General features: G+C 44.4%; 1 protein-coding gene across 5 annotated transcripts in view; it reads right to left on the reverse strand.

Moving 5' to 3' along the window:
- Window positions 1-22,718, reverse strand: part of meis2a (Meis homeobox 2a) — a 102,972-nt gene that overhangs the window by 31,620 nt on the left and 48,634 nt on the right. For all 5 annotated transcript variants that reach the window (XM_025063323.1, XM_025063314.1, XM_025063317.1 and 2 more), the window contains one exon: window positions 6,823-6,899. In XM_025063323.1, the coding sequence (XP_024919091.1) occupies window positions 6,823-6,899 (77 nt within the window). The remainder of the gene's footprint in view (window positions 1-6,822; window positions 6,900-22,718) is intronic.

Raw genomic sequence — 22,718 nt, forward strand, 5'->3', positions numbered from 1 at the left:
TTTTTCATAACTCTAGTCTCACTTAGAGGTGGGCACACGGCTGTTGAATGGCCATGGTGGGTGTCCACGACGTGCTATGACCCAATGTGCCCCAAGTGCCCGATAAAGTGGGAGTGGGCCTGCAATGAACATTTCATGTACTCAAACACAGCCTATATTCTGTGCGGGCCACACATAAACGTGGCAGCGCACATTAGCATCAGCTGTTTAAGACTCCCATGGCTGTTCACCGCTACAAGTGCAGCATGTGTCCAAATGGTACCAAGAGCAGAATTTTGGATCTGTAACAACTGCTCAACAAATTGAAAGGCATAAATGAAACCTGCGACGACAACAAGGGGGCGTCTTTCACCCCGCCAGTAGCCCCCCAAAAAATGTTCTTCCAAATGTTGTTCAGCTCCCTCCAAAACAGATAAAATTGGATTATTATTACAGCATCATGAAAGCAGCCAGATCAAATGAACTTGGCGGGCAGGGGGTGATGGTAGGGGGGCTGGCACTCGGGATCTGACAACAGAGTCAATTCTGCTAATTAACTGCCAATTAGCGGTCCCTAAATGAGAGGGATCATGATGCCTGTGTTGGCAGCGCCCTGATTCTCTCCCTTTCTGTCACACTCTCTCTCTCTCAGTCAACTACACATATACACATATGCTTCTTTGCGCACAAACACAGCCACAACCTCTCCACACTCCAGCTGTATATTTAGAAAGCCAGGGGCATAGGATGGCCAAGGCTGGGAGTCCCTGGTTGCAGCCAAAAAAAGGCCTGACATTTCAATCTGGGTCAAAGTTAAACAGATAACCAGCAACTTCAGTCAGCCACACGGCTGAAAGTGGCAGAAAGGAAAAAGCCATAAAAATAAAAACGAAAATCTTTTGGACATTAACCTGAACCTTTATTCTATAGGAAAATCAAAGTGAAACGAACAGGTCTGAGCAGCTCACTCCAGGTGGAAACAGCTGCCAAATGTTCATGATACGAAGCTAATGCTAACTGGACTGTGTTGGTTCATGTGAAACATGACTAAAACTCTATTTACTTGGTCTTTTTTCCTGTTAGGTAACAGTTCAAGTGCCTTACTGAACAACAGGTTTTAGTTTTTATGAAATCTTTCGAAAGTGTACTAACTTTTCTGTCCATACAGTTGGTTTCGTGCGTTGGCAGTGAGACAGAGTACAGCAAGGACCTCAAAAGCCTCTGTTTGAAATTCACAAGACTTACATACTGTACTTATAAAGAATGTGGGAGAAAAGCAGAGGCAGCTGTGGCCGGTTTCGTAGCTTTATATGTTACATTTGGAAAATATTAGTTATTATTTTGCATTTCATAATGGCCTCAGCAGCCAAAACCAGAGGATCATAAAAATCATAAAAGCCAGTGTTTCGACTTGTCTCCCTGGACCGAGCAAAAGAGATGGAAAATGTTTTGCTAAGTGAAGGAACTAATTTGACCTTGGCTGTTGTTTCCAAATACTACAAACAAAACGCACTTCAGCAGTAATAACATTTCACATTTGAACCTGCTGCACAGCTTCTACTGTCTGTAGGTCTGATTAGTGATTCAAACTAGGACAAGACGGGAGGAAAACAGAGGGGAGCGTGGAGTGGAGGGAATGTTTGAAGTCCAGGACTCGGAATCAACTCAAAAACTCAGATTCTCACATCTGACTTACTACTAAGATTTTGTGATGGTCTGAACTGAAACTGGAACTCAAACTCTCACTTCAGCCTGTGGACTTGATGCTCGATGCTAAACTTTGTTTGAATTCGAGGCCAATCAAACTCAATCGTTGAGTTTTGCCTTGACTTAGACTTCAGTCAAACTGTTTCTCAGTGACTTGATTTAGACTAGAACAACAACGTGTACAACATAGACTGAGACTATAATAAGACCAGGACCTGACAGGAATCTTTGTGGACTCTTCTCAGATGAATCGGACTTCAACTACAAACCTCTCAGATTTGACTCAGGATCTCAACTCAAGCTTCCTCATCTCCTGTGACAAGGTTGATAAAAAAACCAAACTGATTGGACGGAGTTTGAACTTTTTTTTATTGAATAGGAAAATAAAGTTCAAACCATTTCACGGACGTTTGAACTTTTTTTTATTAAATAGGAAAATAAAGTTCAAACCATTTCAGGGTTTAAGAGTTGGAGCCTGGAGCACTGGAATCAAACCACTGCTCTTTTTAGTGTAAGGCAGGGACACTAACCACTCCACCACCGTGTTCCTGTGTCTTTTGTAAACAATAGACACATATCGCACGCCTCGTGTTTATACAAGGTATGAACACATGTATGTGGCGTCCTGGCGACCGTCTGATTGGTGGAGTTTGTCCTGGTGGTGGTGAGAGGGATCCTCAAGATAAAAGAAACACAATCAGCGCGACGTGCCCTACCCTCGCATGGCTGGAGAGATTGAACCTATTTCATCTCGTCAGTGGGCACAGGCTGCTTGGCGCCGACGTCTGGCGGATATCCTTCCCTTATCATGTGACCTGTGATCTGACAGGGGGCAAAGGTTGCCTGCAATCCGCCCCTGTGTCTTAATAACTCACTCATTGTATTCCTTTCTGCCGCTAATTAGAGCCTCCCTCTCTCTCCCTCTCGCTCACTCACTCGCGTTGTCTGTGTGTGTGTGTGTGTGTGTGTGTGTGTGAACGTATTGCCCTCTGGGCTGCAGAGGGGAGGCAGAGATGTAAAAATAGAGTGTGGCTTAGTGCCCTCTTTATTGTTATTAGTGCTCCAGTGGCACAGCAGTCAGTCATCAGTGATGCCAAGAACTGACATGTTCTCTCTCTCTCTCTCTCTCTCTGCCTCTCTCTCTCTCTCTGCCATGGAAATGACCAAACAAATGGCTGCCGATGAGATGAGCGAATAACGAGGGGACGATTTCCTTCCTTTCTGTTTTTTTTCTCGGGGTCATCTGTCATCAGTGTCACCTCTCAGGCCTGTGTAATAAACCTGCGTGTGAACAGTAACATGTATGTGCGTGTTTGTGCTTGTTGTGGTAAATAACAGCAGGCTTATGTGTGTGTGTGTGTGTGTGAGCCAGCGAGGGCATGTCGTGCTGGGTTTGACGCTGAGACATGAAATGATTCGGTCAGGCCCCATTTAGCCCAGACTGATAGCAGGACCAGCCAGAGCTGCTGATGCAGACAAATACTCGGCTACGTACTGTCAACTGTAAACATTTTTTTTTTAAGCGTGCCGACACCTGACTCTGCCGTTTCACCTACTTCACTGCCCCCCCGCCCCACCACCACCACCACCCCGCTCCCTGAAAAGCATACACGTGACACGGCCCTCACCTCAACCCTCACAATCTTAAACAAATGCAATCATGTGACGGACCACTCCCCAATTCTGTTAACACGACGCCAGTCGTCTCAAATGTAAGCAGAGCAAACATGTGCTGCCTAATGGTCAACTAATGGTGTCCGGGCACACTGTACACACAGACACACACACAGCAGAACCGTGTGCCATTAGAAATGACGCGCGGAGTGCACGATTAACAGCACGATCAGGCCTCGTCCTCATCTGCTCAGCCTCAGCACAGTCAGATGGTGGACTCTGACCTTGTCCTTTGTGCCTTATTAACGTCAAACAGCTAATGGGGTGTGGGGCTACAAACAGGTGAGGCTGTGAGCTAATGACACGGCCCTGATACAAAGAAGAAGCAGCTTCGCAGTAGCCGACAAAAGGTTTGAATGTTTGTTTTTTACCAACTGGGTTGTGTTTTGTCCTGGATCTGCAGGAACTACGGGTTGGAACTGGCTCCAGCTCTGATCTGCTTCACTGTGAAAAACGTTTCCGTTCGTCAATCTCTAAATAAACAAATAAGACATAAACTGATTTTGCGGTGACAAAACAGCACTTGGTGATAAGAGTACTCTCAAACTCTGTCAGTGGTGTCCTGTTTAAAAAAAACAACCCACATTCTGTTTAAGTCCCGTGTCTGACAGGTATGACTGAGCTGCAGGTAAGTCTAGAGAGCGCTGTCACGTGGGTCCTACGGTCTGTGGAGCTGTGACGGGGCAGGAGGGAAGAGAGCGAGATGCACTGTCTATTGACTGCCACACAGAGCACCCTTGTGCCCTCGCCGGGCCGCGATTGTGCCGGTGGACAAAGCCCTGATTCAGCACATCCTTTCCCCGAGGGAGAGCTCTGGAAACCGAAGACGACAGCCATTCCCCTCTCTCCCCCCATCCACTCATCCTCTGCCTCTGTCTCTCCCTCCCTCCCTCCCTCCCTCTCTCCCCTGGTTTTATCTCTCTGCTCTCCCTCTCTCTCTGGACGGTAACATGGCAGCAGCCGTGCATCAAAGAGAACTACAGAACAATGCAAAGGACCAGCCAGGAATTTGATGACCTTTTTTTTTTTTACTCAGGCATTTCACAGGGCAGACGACTGTCATATCCATCACAACACTTCCTGTAACTGCTACAGCAAGACAAAGAAATGTTTAACACAGGCTTCAGACGCCTTCTTCAACCTGTCTTCATCCAACCTGTTCCTGTTAGCTACTCCAAACCTTAAACTCTGCTTCAGGTTTTTGTTATCTCAACAATTTTTCAAAATATTTTTTACCTAGATTTTTTAGCCGTAACTGAAGATAACATTTGAAATGGGTATGCTAAAATGTAGTTCTTTTTGGATATCAGGGAGCTTTTCATTTCAAATGAGCTAATGTTTTTATTATATTTCTTGGCTAACACTCATGTAGCTGGTGCTTGGCTATATATATTCGCTAGCTGTCTCTGATATACTTTAAGCTAACTTTTGGGCATACAGTTAAACTTCTAGGTATTTATCCTAAAATTGACCTGCATTTTATAAAACCGCAATTTAGGGGGCAAACATTGTTAAACACTTTTAAACTTTACATTTTTTTCAAGCCCTTTTGCATTTTATAAACTGCATTTCAGGGGGCAAACATTGTTAAACTTTACATTTTTTTCAAGCCCTTTTGAAGCTTTACCTTCCTGACCCTCGCCTGTTCACTCACTGTGGTAAAGCTAACCATGTAGCGGCCTGGAACAGTGACAACAACCAGATTGTAACAGACCTCCACTTCCTGAGTGTAACCGTCTCTAACAACTTCATTAGTGAAAATCAAATCAGGGTGTGTTTTTGTGAACACAGACGGTGTAACATGAATACACCGCTGCGTCTCCTCTTCACTGTATACGCTCGCGTGTGTGGACGCCGCGTTCGTGAGGTTGTTAGCCTGCGCTAGATTCTTTCAGACCTCTTTATAAATGGATCTGAGACCTTTCAATGCCGGGCTTGGATTTCATGGCCTCTGGGAAGCCGAGGACTCATCCTATATCTATATCTATCTCTGTCTACGTCTCTGTCTATTTCCCTCTCTCTCCCTCTCCTCCCAGGTTAGCAGACTATTTCTGCATTAATCACCATGACACAGGCAAGGCAACTCAATTTTCTGCTCCTGTAGGTAAGGTGCGTGGCGTCCCGAAACGGTGGCACGAGGCATGAAACAGGCGAGCGGGGGCTAATCTTTGGTTACTGGTGTAATTGAAATGCTATCCACACTGTAGGGTGCATTAAAGTCTGATAACAGCAGTTCCTGTGGCCAATTTAAGTAGCCTGACTACCCTTGGCTAGAAGGAAATAAAGCAAAAAGAGGGAGAGGGAGGCGAGGGGAGAGGGAGAGGGAAAGAAAGAGAATGTCAGCTTGGAGCTAGGGGGAGGTTGTGCAGTGTTGGGGAGGGCTGATAGATAAGACCCCGACAAACCAGGCTAATTCTCCAGGCATGTTTCTCATTGTGATCCAGGAAAAATGAGAAAAAAATGAATCACAGAACCAAAAAAAATCAATTGACCCTCGGGTGGCTTGTCAGGGCTGTGAGTCTGATAAACCTAAAAGCTTCGTTAATGTCGGCCTGCCTGTACCTAACAGATAGAGCACTTTGTAAATGAACCCGCTTTGATAAATATATTAAGGAAAGCTGTGAATAAAAGGCACAGACTTGTCATTTGTAAATAGAAGCCCCCGCTACATGGAATTAGAATGATAAAATGGGGCTCCACATAATTAAGTTTGTGTAAGACCTGAAATCCGTGCAAATACCTTCCCCCGAAATTTGAAAGGAAGCTGTCAGTTCAATTAATCTGAACATCACCCTGAGAATGTAGTGAACAAAATTAAGCTGCAGATAAAACCTGGGCTAGTATTTTGATAAGTAATTCCTGTATCATTTCTTTGCTTCTGTGATCATTTTATTTAATCCACCACCCCCAGTTATGTGCTAAGCCATCTACAAAGGCCCTGCTGGCCAGGCCACCAAAACCTTAATCCACCATATTGCTTGTGTGAAATGGGAAGAAAGGGGGTGGAAGGATGTTTTTGCCTTTTGTGGTGGTGGCACCAGAGCTGGAGCTAGGTATGGTTTAGTATGGGGTGGGTGTGGGGGCTCAAGGGTATGATCTCTGTCTTTCTTTCTTTCTTCCTTTAAATATAAATACATGCATCAAACCACAAACAGCACTGACTTAGCCTCAGAGCAGTGTGAAGATAACAGCGGAACATCCTGCTGTCGCTTCAACATAATAATAATGTCACAAAGGTTGTCTGCGTGTTTGTGTATATGTCGACGACGCGCTTCCTTCTCGCCGTGTTTGTGTGTGTGGCTACATGTGACAGGGAGGGCTGTACATAAATGGTTTTCACACTTTAGGAGCATTAGCCATCTTAGCTGGTGGGGAGAGGGAGGCGGAAAAAGGCTTTTGAGAATGAGAAGGCAGGGTGACGCTGGCGGTGGAGATAGGAGCAGAGAGGAAATCTTGACTCACCAGTTGTTTACTTGTAAGATGGTGAGGCCTGTGTCTTGGGCTAGCTGCTTCTTCTGCTCTTCAGAAGGGTATGGGTGCTGCGGGAGAGGGAAACAGAGGAAAAACAAACACACACATGAGCCTTTGACACACACACACACACTGATTTACATAAATGTTCACACACTGAGAAAGGCTGGCAAAAGAGAAGACAAAGTCAAGTCCCTGCTGTTGTCTATGACTGTGTACTATTTATTCAATATGTTCCTGCGTTTGTTGTATTGTGTAACCTGAGACTGCACCTACTCCTGACCTCCACCCAACCCTGCCCCTCCTTTGCATGGAAAACACACTCACAGCTCACACGTGTCCACCCACCCACACACACACCAACACACACACACACACACACACACACAAAGAAAGAGAGTTTAGTGTAAAACCTGCCAGAGCCAGCCAAACTAGTTTGTCAAAACTGTCAACAGTGATAACCCCTGTTTCTCTTCTCACTCCACCCACCCACCCACACACACACATCGCACACACACACACACACACACAACAACGTTCAGTGAACATATGCATCTCACTCTTATTCCTACTCACTGACAAACAATGCAAATCGTCCGTCCTGTGAACATGTTTTTTATAATTCCCGATGACAGAGTGGGCGCAGGTTTGTAGTAGTGAATACATCTGTCTTTCCTCTGACATGTTTCCTGGTCATGGCTCTTTCATAGAAAGCAGCTAAATATAAATGAATGATAGAACAGGGTCTGAATAATGGAGATGGATTGTGAGTAGAACAACAGTCTAATGTTTTAGTTTTTTTTAGCGGCGGCAAAAGACTAAACGTACTTTTGCTGATTTTTTTCACAGAAATAACGTACTTGTTGACCCATATGTAGCTTCATAGACACGTTGTTTTCACCACAACCTAAAGTATCTGGCCTGACAGACTACAGGAGGCTGTGAAGGTAGGGGTCATCTGTTTGTTCCAACAATGTGATAATGTAACTCCGATTTAATTGTATCAAATTAAACCAGACTGTCGACTTCAGTAGAAACGAGCAGTGTGTTCCAGTCAGCATGAGAACAGACCTTCACCTTCACTACATTCCTCAAGTGTCAGTCCAAACACTTTAGAGAGAGAGAGACAGAGAGACAGAGAGAGCACGCAGGAAATTCCTAATATTGCCACATTTCTGTTAAACCAACCAATCATTTAAATTTACGACAACTCAAACTTCAAATCAATTTGAAATGAACTACGTCGAGTGTACATGAAGAAAACGGCCAGTTCCAACGCAGGCTAATAACTTTTAATTTTTGTATTTCAGGAGGTGAAGTCAGTCAAATAAACTTGCTCAATAAAGCTTTCGTGATGATTTAAAAAGAATTACGTCTTCTTTATTCTCATAATTCCCCCCCCCCCCGATATATACGTGTGCAATCAAACACACACACGCACACACGCACGCACATGTGTGCGCACACTTAGACACATAGTCAGGAAGCTCATAAAACTCTGCAGCTGCACCAGCCAAGGAAATGTCAGCGCCTGGCAATCAGAAAATGTATTTCTATTCAAGCATTATCATATTTCCTTTGTTAATGATGTTAGCATATTAAAAGAGACAGTGTACAACAGTACACATCAGATTAATCCTTCCGTTTACAGCCAGGACTCATTATTTGTCCAACGTCAGCCTTGTTTGTTATTAATTGAGCACATTCCTCCGGCCGTATGTTTTATTTCTGCTCCACCTTCCCTTTAATTAAAACTGACTACGTTTAGACAACACTGCTACCTGAAAGGAGCAAACGTCCCTCTCTGCTGATAGGAAACCTCACTTACATCAATTATCTCAGCAGTAAATGAGAAAATAGTTCTTGAGCGGCCGTTATCGCTTCCATTTCAAATTGAATTCACTAAACGTGGGCCCGGCAGACATTGAAATTTTGCTTTCTCAATTAGCACGGAGACAGGGGGAAATCACGGCTCTGAGGCTGGAGCTATTTCCCCTTGAAGGGAAGGAATGTGTGTTAATGGTGCTTGAAACCACCTGAAAACCGTGGGATTAAATTTCTGTCATTTAAAAAGACTTTTTTTCTTGTGAGCGCGCAGTCACTTGCAGGTGTTGTGTCTGTACGAGCGTGGGTCCGCACGTGTTGTCGTGTGCACGCCGAGCTCCAATGCATGTGTGATGTCTGCGTCGGGCCGTCGACTGAAACACATAGTGTCTCATTTGTTTTGTTTGTATGTGTGCCTGGACTCCTAATCTGGCCCTTAAAGACATCTGTCACCAGCGATCACTGTTGTTTTGTCATGCTTCATAGCCGGCCCAGAGGGAGCGAGGCGGACCAAGGTCTGCCATTTATATCAGCATGCCTTCTCTAGATTGGACTTGACACAAATAGTATCACTGCAGCGCCACTCGCAGAATTACATTTTCAGGTAAAAATCTAAACAAGGAGAAGGAGATTCCACCAAATTCTTTCTTGTCACTGATGTCAAAGATAAAGCTCTGGGGCCAAGAGTGGCCCACGAGGAAGCCTCACCTGGTCCACACAAAATAAATAAAAAGCGGTTAACATCGCTCAATTGGAGCATAGTCACACATTGTATGAAAAAAGTAGTTTTTTTTTCATTTTCTGCATTGCTTGTCACTGATGTCAAAGATAAAGCTCTGGGGCCAAGAGTGGCCCACGAGGAAGCCTCACCTGGTCGTTTCATTCACGCCTCATTTGTGAATTTTTGTTGTTGTTTTGCGTTCCATTAAATTATTTTAGTTTCACTATGCAAAACACAACGCACTGGAGTGAACATTATAATAGTGTGGGAAAACACAAACAGTTACCTGTTACTGCTCCTCCTCCTCTGAAGTGGTCACATTAACTCTGACCCAGGTCACAATTAAAGTCCCACGCTTTCACACATAGACGCTGCACAAACATATTCACACAGAGGAGATGCGGCTGCAGATGATGTGATACGGAATGAAGGCGTGTGCAGTGTGAGGAGGAGCAGCCCAGATTGGAAATGGGGAGTGGGTCATTTACATTGTATTAAGGCTTCCTCAGCCTCTCAGGCCCAGACCGGGTCATCAATCCCCTACTGTCAGCCAGAGCTGGAGCACGGGCTGCAGCTCAGGTGATAGATATGAGAGCCAGCGGCAAAGCTGGTGCAGCAGCAGCAGCAGCAGCAGCAGCAGCAGCAGCAGCAATGTAACGAATGCTTTGAACAAACAAGAACGATGTCTTATCAAGGAGAGTGGGGACGTTAATGCCTCTCTCTCTCTCTCTCTCACACACACACATGCACAAACACACACAAAACCCCCTGACTTAGGAGATTTGATCTGACCACATTGACTGGATACTAAAAAAAATCCGATTTAGTTCTACTCATACCCCTCTTACCCCCCCCCCCCCCCACCCACCAAACACTTTTGTTTAGAACCCACACCCGGATGATCCTGGTCAGAAATACTGGTTGATATTAACCTTCAGGAATCATACCTTTAAATGTTGGGTCATTTTAAAGTGATATAAAAAAAACAATGGCTTCATATGATGCATTTTTAAAACAAAATAGTTTTATACAGCAACCATAACTGATAATAAAATTATTTATTTCTCTCTTTTTTTTGGGAAATCTAAGACACACTGAAGCTGTTTTTTCTTCCTATTAAAACAACAGAAGAAGAAACAAGATTTGGACTTTTATTCTAGAATAAATGACGTGTTAATATAATTATAATAATGCAACAGCAGCTATGCTTCTTCCCCCTCCAACCCCCCTCAGAGTTATAACTGTGTACATTTGAACGTCTGTGACTGTGGCCCACCCACCGTCTTCTCTGTGGCAGCTTCCTTTAAAGTAAGGTGCACTGAAATCTCAGCCCTGCATAAAATGGTGTGTGGCAGCGACTGCAACACACACACAGTTACACACACACACGCACACACTGAATCAAGCTGCCATGGTGAGCTTAGTGGTTACAAGGCTGCAGGAGCTGTGAAATTGAAGAACAGCCATTTAGACCTCAGAGTAACCTCTTAATGTTAATTGCCTCAGTAAAAAAAAGAAAAAAAACATCTTCATAAATCAACCACCAAGCACAAAAAAAAAAAAAAAAAAACCTGATATGAAAACAGATAACGTGAGATGAATCTGTAGGCAAAAAAAAAAAAAAAAAAAAAAAACAGAATTTAAAATCTGCTGTAATGTGTTTCTTCCTAGAGAGACGTCTTTCCTGCCCTGGGGAGACGCTACGACATGGTTATTTAATGGATGAAACACAAACAGTGAGCCAGATCAAAGATGGTATTGATAACCTCCCTGCTTGCTTTGGGAAACGCTCAATATGTTCAGTTACAAACACCAAGGCCAATATCTCTTAAAAGAGGATTGACTGCAAAAGGTAAAAAGGACGGGTCTATAAATAATTAGAGCCTTGGAAGCGGCAGATTCAATTTGCTGGCGAGGACGGCGGCCGCTCTGTTAATTATGCTGGAGGCTGTTAATGGCAGCAGCATCCCGATGCACACGACGTAAACACACAGACAAAGCACAGGTGCATCATGGTCCTGGACGTGAGTTGTGTGTGTGTGTGTGTGGGTGTGTGTTTATGGAACAGCTGGACACATTACGGGCCGCGATGCTGCCCCCGTGCTGCCTGCTGGATGTAATGGCCTGTGTGGTTAGTGAACATTACAAGCAGAGGTAGCTCCATCATCTGCTCCTCACGCTCCTTAAACCACTCCCCTCCTGCTCCTGCTGAGCCCGGAGTGGCGTTTTCACTGTACACAATAACCACATCCTGGCTGCCGGACCACTCTCTGACTTCACCCCAGCCCTCACCCCTCCCAGCCCACGCCGCCCCCTGTCTGCTCCTGCAGCGTGCACCTCACTACTGTACTACACCATATATCACTTTCATACTCTCCTGACACCTATTTGCTGCCGTCGTCAAATCCCACAGCCCCATCATTATCCGGGCAATTCCATTCAAACCCCCCACCTCTACCACCACCACCACCACCACCATCAGCAGCAGCAGCAGCAGCAGCAGCAACAGCAGAGCTGCATTTCCCGCTTCTTCTCCTTCACCCCTGCAACCAACCACCAAACCATTCCACCCCCTTTTTCTGCCTGGGCTGCTGGTTTGGGCGGCCGGTTGATGAATGACATCATCAGTGTGTGACATGAGTTATGGAGCCAGGTCACGGGGTTGCAGCGGCTCGCAAACCTATTCCATGCTAATGACTCCCAGGAAATCACAGGCCATTGGCTGTTTACTCCCACTGCTATGGCAACACAAAGGAATTGCTAATGATGATTGGTGATTGTGGAGCAGCCACAGCTACGGCTGTTATGTCTGGATTTTATACAGTTGTGACGTTCTTCCATTTAGTTCATATACTGCAGGTGATACACATGTATCTGTGATTCATTAGATTTCAGTTACATCTATTCAGACTCAGTGGCTGTTTGTCCGCATTTTGGAAAAATGATTAAATGACTCGTCTCTAATCGACCAAAAATGTCTAAAAAATGACTATTAAAAATATACATTTTAGTATACATACATTTTTTTTCATCCAAACTATTTTTACCAATTGCCTCCAGACCAAACCCTGCATTGGTATCAATTTGAAAGCCATGACATTTCACCTACATCATTTAAAATGCATTGTGCAGTAATACTTCGTGAAGTAATACTTCACGAAGTAATACTTCGTGAAGTAATACTTCGAAGTACTGCCTGTGTTTGTAAGGTTTTACTTGGGGTTTGTGCTCACTCTCGTGGTCTCATTCCATTTCGATATTTCCTTTCATACTTGGCTCCCTCACCGTGATTGTGATATTATTTGTTTGCCACTAAATTGACTGGAGGCTGATGAAGATAATAATAATGACACTCACTGTCAAAAATAACTGCAATCAAATAAAGAAATGACGTTTTAATATGGATTCTCCGCCGAGCCCGGCTGAGATTGGCACATATTAAATATCAAGTTGCCAGTGTTATTAATGATGCAACTGGCTTCCTTGACAAATGACAGTGGGATTGACTGCACGCCGGAATTACTGGAAGATCAAACAGATATGAGAAATAAAAATGAATTGGATTTTTGTTTTGGGGGGGGGAGTCGGGGTGTGTCTCACAACTGTTTATTATGCAAAGAAACAAATCAGTCTGCAGTTTTCTGACAGATATTTGTGATTTGGAAACAATTAAAAACTTCAGTCTGTGAACATCAAACAGACAACTGGAAATTCAAATGGAAAAGCCAAAATCATTCCAGATTTGAATCATAATAAAACACTACAAGGGTCTCTACATGCACCAGTACCTAGTGATGGTCAAAGAGTAAAACCTCCCAGAGGAGGTTTGGATGAAAGACAGGAGTTTGCCCTTTGATGTGACAGAACAGTCACCTGACAGAAACATCCAATCAGGTAAGTTATAGCATCCTGCAAAAAAAATAAATAAATAAAAAAAAATTGCAAACAAAAGGTTTTGCAAATATTTCTTTTCTTGTAGTTTTAGTGCTACAGATCACAGAAGATTTTTTATATTTATCTCCATGTGAGCCCGCACTCACATTGTCAGATTGGACTGGTTTTATCAACCGTTTTCACAGTAAACAGTAGGTTACCCAGAGTTTCCTAAAATAAATATATTTAAATAATTTTCTTAATTTGTCGACCCGCTCTGTCTCCTTTATCTTTCACAAACTTAGCAGGCAGCCAAGTTTTTTTTTTTAAATCATTTCATTATACATTTCAACCACGTTGTTTTACATCTGATAGACAGGGAAGAACACCACATGACACAACCCTGCCTCTCTCCGTCTCTCTAAACAGACCTCTCATGATGCCAGCCTACTAAACAAACATGCCAACCTCTGATAACGAAAGTACATCCATATCTGCAACTCATAAAAAAGCGCTGCATTCAGAACATACCAATACTCTCGCTCCAGACTCTAGAGCTTCACCGAGTAAGTAGGCTTCCGGCAGACTGCCCTCTTGACTGCGAAAACGGCGATGATTGCAAATACGAGGCAGACCGGCGAGGCCCACGGCATCTGTTAGAGAGCCAAAGGGCCCAGAGTATGTCTGACTGACTGACTGACTGACTGACTGGTTGGCAGTGCATCAGTACTACTACTACTACTACTACTGCTGCTGCTGCTGCTGCCACATCCCCCCACAACAATCGTTGGCTGGGCTCCTGGACCGCGGCCAGCAGCCTGTTTGCTCTACACCATTAATTTATGTTCACTGGAGATGGTGCAAGGTTGTAGAGAAGCTCTATGGCATAACTGTGCCCCGTTCGCCTGCCAAGCTACAGTAACAGCAGAGCAGGTGAAGGGAGTCAGGAGTGGGATGGTGGGAGAGGGTGAGGAAGGAGCCCTGGAGGATACGCGAGATACAGGCATCTGATTGCACCAAGCTCCGTGAGGCTAAATAGCAATCACTCCCACACATTCCCAACGCACCACCAGACTTAGAGGATCCACTAACACAAAAGGCAGAGAGAAGGGTTGTTTGAGGGGAAACATTTACACAATGATAATGAACACACAATGGAAATCTATCATTTTTATCCAATAAAGTAAACTGGGAAAACTGTTTCCTACTTTGTGTGCAGAAGAATTTCCTGAACCAATAAAACCATAAAAACCAAGCAAATGCATTTGGCCAATACACTTCTTATGGGCAACTAGTAGTGTATTGTGGTGTGCTTGGACAGTAGTGGAACCTAAACTGCCGTGAAGTTAAGAAAGAGGTGATAAGATACCATAACTGTGAAGGTTATTTAAGGTATCAGAAAAAAGATTCAAGTCAAGTTTTTGTTATGTTTCCAGAGGTGTACAGCCCCACTCATAGGTGGTGCTCTGTGTTGCAGTACACAGTGGTGTGTCTTGTAGCACCTCCTAATAAACTGTGAAAAAGAACAAACATTTTGGACCTTTCAATGTCGGCCAACACTTGAATACAGTGTATACCCTGTGTGCTGCGTATGGTATGTGATCATTGTGCTCAGGACCTGGTCTCACTCGTGGCCTGCAGCCAGAGAGATGTGCCTTTTTAATCGTCAGATCAAGTTCATGGCTTCTTTTTTCACCGCACGGCTACCCCAGCGCTTTCAAGGGGAGGAATACGATCCCCCCATTCTTACAGCGGGGGCCTGATCTCCTCTCAGAATCTCCTTCTGTCTCCTTTCCGCCCATCTCTCCTTCTCCCGCTGTACTCCGCAGGCCCCAGCAGCTATCCCTTTCTCTACAAGCTAACCCGTCTGGCCTCGTCTCATATCCTCGACTCTCTCCTCCTCTCTGTGCTCCTCTCTTCTCATCTTGTCCCCCCCTCTTTCAAAGTTTCCGCTCCAGCTTTAAGCCAGGTCCTAGAGGGCAGGAATTTGGCCTGGTTTTTCAGACCGGTCTTTTGGCTTTGTTGTGGTAACTGCCTGCTCAGGGGCACCCAGCTCTGTTCTGCTTTGCTCTCCAGCTCGCCTGATGTCAACACGCAGCCATGCTCACCACCACTTGCTCTGTAGAAATCTTTAAAACATCTTGTAGCAATGAGCTCAAGTTGAGCCAAAGGAACATCATCGTTCTACAAAGGTTTTCACAGCTATTAAAATTTGAAAAAGTCCAAGTCATTTTGGGTGATATTATTTTCTTTCTCCATCTCTTTGAGAGAATGCATGTGAATTTCTTCTTTTTAAGAAAAAAGGTGTAAATAGTAGTATTAGTTGCAGGATGTTTTTTTATCAAGTCCTAACTTAAATAATCCAACTCTCAGAGAATCAGGAGCTCAGGAACATCAAACACTGACTGTAAACTGTTGAGACCAGCAGTGTCAGCATTGAACAGACCAACAAAGAACCAGAGAGGGAGGGAGGTAAGCTGTATACACACAGGACATCAGGTGACATGAATGAGACAAACCATCACAGGACACAGGTGAGTGTGAAGACACTGATGAACCACAGGGGAACAGACAGACCTCACAACAAGCACTGATGACTAATGTCTTCAGTCATTTACAATGAGTCACTAGGAGTGTGTACTGGCATTACAACTTCAATATTCAGTGTTCAACATTGTCTTTGATTAAAAGGCTGAGAAGAAGTGATTGTTAAGGTCCGTTTCAATTATACCGTCTCGCGCACTATTTATTGAAAAGCACAAGCGACAGCCAAATGAAAACACTAAAGCCCTGAATTAACAACAGGTAGTTTTAATGATATATAATAATTTAATAGGAGAGAATGTTTTTCTTTGATTCTAAACGTTCTAGCGTTGTTGTGTTTCCAGAGCTCTTACTACACTGAAATAATTATACTTGGATTAAATTTAATAGGTCCATAATGTTAGCAACTGTTTAATACACTGAAGCTCACGAGCCACTAAGAAACACAAGGAAAGCACCGGGGACCAATGAGAAGACAGTGAAGCACTTACGACCCAGAGCCTGTTGATAAAAGTCTATTAGCAAAGGGACTTAATATTAACATACAGGGCCTCTTCTGGTTTATCCTCTTCATCTGTTGTGTTCTTTAGACTTTGTTGTTTAACTTCTCTAAGTCAGAGTAAAGTGGAGTTGATCTCAATGGGAACAGAGACAGATTAATTTGTGGAGAGACTGGCCAACGGAGCCAGAGAAAAGACAAAAAAAGCCAAGGTGGTTTGTTCCCTCTTCAAACAGAAGATTCTGAGAGTTTCCACTCGACGGGTCTCCCTTCATTGTGCATTAATTTAATGAGCATAAGTATTCAAATACAACCAAGAGCCCTTTTGGAGCTCTACGTCTCCATGAGTTCTCTGCCCCTGTCTCTTTAAGGATTGGTATTCTCTAGAGAAAGGCCTGCATGTTCTACCAGTGAGCCTCAGGACACAACAACAAGGGCACAACCATTTACACAGGACAAACAAGAAAATCCCTGGGGCCGGCTCTGGAATGTCAAGCCAATTTGAAAGATATCATAGGACATTTGTAATGTCAATTTTTGTTTTCAGGTCAAAAAAATCAAAGGCAAACATGTTGGGTAACATTTGTCCATTACAGTGCAGGCAGGAACCTCCCCAACCCCCTGCTACAAAACAGCTGCAGGGGACACTTCCTGTTTGCTAATGATGCTAAATGTGTTCAAGTCGACCATGTCAAATTTTCTCTCCCTCTGAATGGACAGCTGGGTTAGAGAGAAAAAAAAGGATTTATTCTCTTTTTCTCAGCCCTTTGCCAGTGAGAGACATAGTCTTGGACACCGCCGATCCTGTCTCTGTCAGTGAGACAGAGAAGAACCCTGATCCATCAGCACCCAGAACCAGACCCTACCTGTTGTGTCTGTTCTTGTTTTTTCTTTTTTTAATCTTTCTAAACTTGTCTTTCATCTAAGGCTCTACAAGTCCAAGACCTGTCTCCTGTCACTGTTGACTCAAAGAGAAAGTGGACTAATCTCCTAATGTTCCTCAAAGAAAACTCTGGCATCAGATAAAGGTTAAAAATGATACCAAAAGTCTAAACATAGATCTTAATCAATCTTATCTTTAACATAGATTCTCTGAGTTATTAGTATATTTTTGTATTTCATCGATCTCATCAATTAAAACTGAATCAATATTAAAATTGCACTGAGGGCAGAAACCTCTGCTGAATGTGCATAATTTGCCAAAAATCAATGTAAATGTTTGGGGTTGTAATAACAGAAGTAAAGGGGAGGTGAGAAGAGAAGAGAAGAGGAGAGAAAGCTTTTGGGCTTGTTTAATTGCAACCAATATTTAAGTGCATTCTTCCAACCTCTCTGCTCTCTGTTCTTATAGTGCTCTTAGGCTCAATCCTGCCCGGGGGCCAAGGTGATCTTTGACCTGGCTGGCCTGCCTAGCTACAGCCCTCTCGTTTGTTAGGGGCTTTATGCACTGACAAAGCAGGCAGGAAGTTGGCAGCCACCCAGCAGCCCCATGGGAGGATGACCATCAGCTAGCTCAGCTTACCGCTTATTACAGGATGGTGTGTGTGCATGTTTGTGTGTGTGCGTGTATGTGTGTGTGTGTGTGTCTGGCAAGTGTTTTCATGTGTCCTTGTGTTTGCATATACTGTATGTATGCGTGTTCATTAACTGCCGACATGTTTGGCCTTCACTTTTGTTTCCATGCGCAGAGCAGTGACCAGATCAGAAAATGTGGCTGACCTTATTCCTTTTTTATGCTGACATCTTTTTTTTTTTACAATGCTAGTTAATGACACGCAAAGAATAAGCCTGGAAGCTACTAACGTCCCTGTCTACAAGCTAACCCGATCAGCTACGCATGTTAGCAACAATCAGGCAACCTTCCAGCCGCTGGACTCAGGGGACCTCAGCCTCTCTCTCTCTCTGTCTCTGTCTCTCCTCCTTCCCTCCTCTTCACCCTCCTCCTCCTCCCTGCAGCCTGTTCATCAGAGCAGCTCACTAAAACATTATATCATGAGACACTCCAGTTTCATTCTCGCCACTCCATAAAAGTCAGGTAATTCATACTTCATTTATATACCTTCCCATTAATAAAGCTGATGAACTTTTACTCCTTAAATCTAATGGGCCATTTTGCCCTGGCTGCCAGCACTTGTCGTTTTCCCCTGACTCTGTCTGTCTCCTCTTTTACTCCACTTGGAGCCTTGGCGAAAGCTAATCCACTGTCCTGCAGCCAACTGCTCATGTAAGAAGTTTTATGGGTTGAGGAGGGAAAAAAAGGTGGGATTTGGAGATTTTGAGGCTTTTGACTGACCTCTGCCACAGACAAGTAACGACACATACCGTCAGGTGGATTTGTTGTTTCTCCCTTTCTCTCCCTCTCATTCTCCCCTTCTTTTGAACCACTGTTTCCCTCTACTTTTCTATCTGGGTGCATCACAAGGTCTTTGACCTCCGGGCCTGAAGCAAGGCATGATGGCTCCCTGGCTCTGTGGCTGTTGACAAGCGTCTGTGTTCTTTTCAACAACTTGTTGAACCACCCTCCTCTCACCCCCGACTCCTTCCCTTCGCAGGAATGTAACACAACCGCTCACTGAGGTAACCAGAGTCCCTCCCCTTCGCCCATCCTTCATTTACAGAAAGAGAGAGAGAGACAGAGGGAGAAAGGGAGTAAGAGCAGGACCAACTGGGGTGTGGGACAGCTGTCCCCCATCTCCCCATCTAACTCTTGCTCCTTTCGTTATTTCTCTTTCTCTCTTTAGATTCCCTTCGAGCCTACCTACCGCCTTTGGAATAATTAATGATGCAATTGAATCAAGACGAGGACTCGGACCAGCAGGGGCTGTTCCTCAATGCCCGGGCAGCCGTTTTATGGGAGACCGGAAAATAGAAAGAGAGAAAGACACAAGGAGACAGATAGGCAGAGGAAGAGAGAGAGGCATAAAACAGTCAAGACAGTATAGAGAGGGAGATTGTTAATAGTCCGTTCCCCCAACAAGCCAGTCTTAAACCAGTTTTCCTCTTCTGTTTTCGTCCCCTCTGGTCTAATCCTACATCACCATCCCCCCCTACTCCTTCCCTTCATCCTGATGGCGGGATCGGGGGGCCTGACCTGTCTGGTGATTGATGGTAATGTCTCAGGAAGTCATTTTCCCCGACAACACCCTGCCGCCTTTCACCAAGCCTGGTGCAGAGGTGAACCCATCGCATGGGCACTTTTAACTCTTTGGTTACACCCATTGACTTCCCAAAGCCTCATCCCAATGCCACCTACACCCTCACCACATGAGGGCGTAAACAGTTGATCATCGCGTAGGTCAGACATGGAAGAGTAAGCAAGATTAAAATGTTCAAAGAATTACAAAAACAATTGTATCCTGTTTGAAAACACGGCCCATCTTGAAGTGGATCTGCCAAGAGGCCCCTAATTCAGGTTGTTGGGGATGGATCCCCACAACTCCATTACTGTCAGCGCTTACCACCTCCATTATGGCAATTAGGACATGGCTCCAACACTAGGAATGCTTTGCTATGCTGTGGAATTGCTAACATCTGCTCCATGTGTCAGAGTAGAGTTGTCTTTCTTTAAGCACATATCTCTCGCTCTTTTTTTTTTTTTTTTTTTTTTTTTTACAGTCACATACTTTCTAGTACTTTTCTGCACCGTTTCTCCAGTGCTGCTCTCCACATTTGTTTTCTTAATTTGATTCAAACTGTGCCTTAAAGAGATCTCTCACTGTTTGAGTCCAAATAACCTAAAATGATCCGTGAAGAGCCTTGCAGTTCCCGTTTTCAATAGGCTTCATTAGTTTTTAATATCTAGCCTAGGAAAGGAAGGGAAAATGGCATGAAGATAATCAATGGAAAGGGGCTGGTAGCCTATTAATCTCCCCCAAAGGATTGTGGGTTAATACACGCTCTTGCATAGGCAAACATGGCTGTGTGGTGAACACATCTGTCTGCCTGGATGGGCTACTTAATGAAACAGCCAGCGTTTGGCTGCTGAGATGGATGTCGTTCCCTCTCTGAAAAATGACTTTGCCGTCCCGTTACGCTGACGCGGAGCCACACATGATGGGACTACGTTAAATTCAGCCGAGCCTGCACTGTGTCCCCGTCTGAGAAGGACTTAAACAATGAGGGTGCCGAGCAGCACAGGCAACGCATGGCCACTGGAGCAGGTCTTCATGGAGATCATATCAGGGAATCCTAATGTGAACAAGAGTCTGAGTGATCAGGGAACGAGAGAAGACAGAAAGACTAGAAGAGGAAGTGGTACACTGGGCAGATAAAAAAGAACAAGAGAGGAGAGAAATGAAGGCTGAGCCACCTGGGATTGATAAGCCTCCTCCTCAATGTGTTTTCAGGGACAGTGTTTGCTGCCGTGTGTGTGTGTGTGTGGTGGGGGGGGGGGGCTTGATGTGTTTATACCAGATTTATACATGTGCAAAAACTGACGCATAAGTATGTGCTGTGGTCTGTGTGTGTTGGTATTCTGAGTGCAGTGTCAGAGGTGACCCCTGGTCAGGGAGTCCTGTAACAGGAGCTCACCTCCGGTCCTGCAAGCGCTCCTCTCAGTGTACTAAACAGCCACCTGAAGACAGGATTAGCCATTGTGACCTGGCCCCAGAGGTAACAGCGATACACCTCCGGGGGCAGACATGAAACACACACTGTCACGTGTTACAGACACATAAGCTTGTGGAGGTAGAGATAGGCTCAGACCACGAGGATGACGAAGGGTTCAAAATGAACTCACTTCCAGAAAAGAAAGTCCTGACAAATGTTTCATGATTAATAAACACTGAGATTTTAGTATATCATTCCTCCAGTGCAGTCTAAAAAGGTTTGGGCAGAGGTGTGGTAAGACTGAAAGTATGCTGGGATGACTCTTCAAAAGCAGTTTAGCAAGGAAATATTGGGTAATAAGGGAGCATCTACAAAAGTCCAGGTCTTTGCAAGCCAGTTATGTCATGTGGTAATAGGTTGTCTGTCAGGTTTAACAAGAAATATTGTTTCTAAAAACAGGACTGCAAACAGTTTAACATTGTCTTGGTACTAATATATTTAAGACGTTCACAGAGAAACCTGTGATTTGAACGTGCACAGTACATACAAATAGATATTTCTAGTTATAAACAAAAAAATGTCTGATGACATACAGCTGCATCCGTAGTAACTGCATGGTTGTCACATAATGGGTCAAGTGTAGTACGGACTTTTGAACACATTGTCACACTAAGTCTGAAATGGAGGTTGGTTAAATTGAGACAAAGCAAAGTTTGTAATGTCAGGGATCATCAGCGTAGAGAGGACGTAAAAAAAACGAACACACGATATAATGTCAAACAACTGAAGGTGTTTGCTGTCTACTATCCAGGTAAAACAAAAGCCCCACAGTGTAAGAGGATTGGTCAACCTAACTCAGCAGCTTAGGCTGCCAGAGATTTGTGCCTGAAAGTAAATTGATGCCTGTCAGTCTGTGACTCAGTACTGACAGTGTGCATACATGTGTTTGTTTTTTTTTTCTTTTTCTTTTTCGTGTTCACATAAGAAGTATGCATGCTGTGCTGTGACAAATGAGCAGTGCTTAATTTGTGACTGATTAGGCAGGCTGCGGGTGCCCTAAACCCCTTTGAACTAGTAATTGCCCCTGGTTTCAGTAATGAACATTAAGGGGGATTCAGAAATGTGTGGCTAATTACACATTTGCTCCCCCTTTTCCATTTTCATACTGGATGAAAAAACACTGAGAGGAGGAGCAGGAAGAATGGTTGAAGGAGGAAGAGGGCTCGGGAGGAGGTTCTGGGTTGGGGGACTTACTCTGCTGTTGTTGCCCTCTTTATCTAAATAATTATACAAGCCGGTTTATGGGCTTTAGCGAGGTGCTTTGTATGTCAGTCGCTGCAGCCCTGAGGATTTGGTGCGGCTGGCTTTCCCCTAGAATCAATATTCAGAGCGATTCACATCTGGAAGCGAGTCATGCTCTGCTTAGATTTGGATTTATACATTTATTTTTTTATTTCTATTTGATTTTTTACCCCTCCCTTTGCTTCTTCAATTCCTCTCTCCATCTGCTTTTTCTTATCAGAGTGTGTGCTGCAGCTTTGATACAGGAAGCTCACATGTACAGCCTTGCATGATCTTTGGCGTAATGTGTGTGTGTATGTGTGTGTGTGTGTGTGCAGGGAAAACTCAGACGTCTGGAGTGAAGTAGGTCTGCTCTATCTGCAGAACAGAGCCCAACAGCACATGGCTCGATATATGTGCTAGGCAGCGCTGCTTGGCCAATGGAGCATTCTGGGAAAATGGCTGCGGTGCAGGAAGAGTCCACTGAGGCTGGAAGAGGGGGAAGAGCTGTGTAAAGCAGCAACAAATTGACCCGCTCAGCCTCAGGCTTTGATGTGGACTGGGCGCTCTCTTGAAAAGCGGTCCATATGCTCGGAG

This window comes from Cynoglossus semilaevis, chromosome 1, assembly GCF_000523025.1.
Source record: "Cynoglossus semilaevis isolate Cse_v1.0 chromosome 1, Cse_v1.0, whole genome shotgun sequence".
NCBI lineage: Eukaryota > Metazoa > Chordata > Actinopteri > Pleuronectiformes > Cynoglossidae > Cynoglossus > Cynoglossus semilaevis.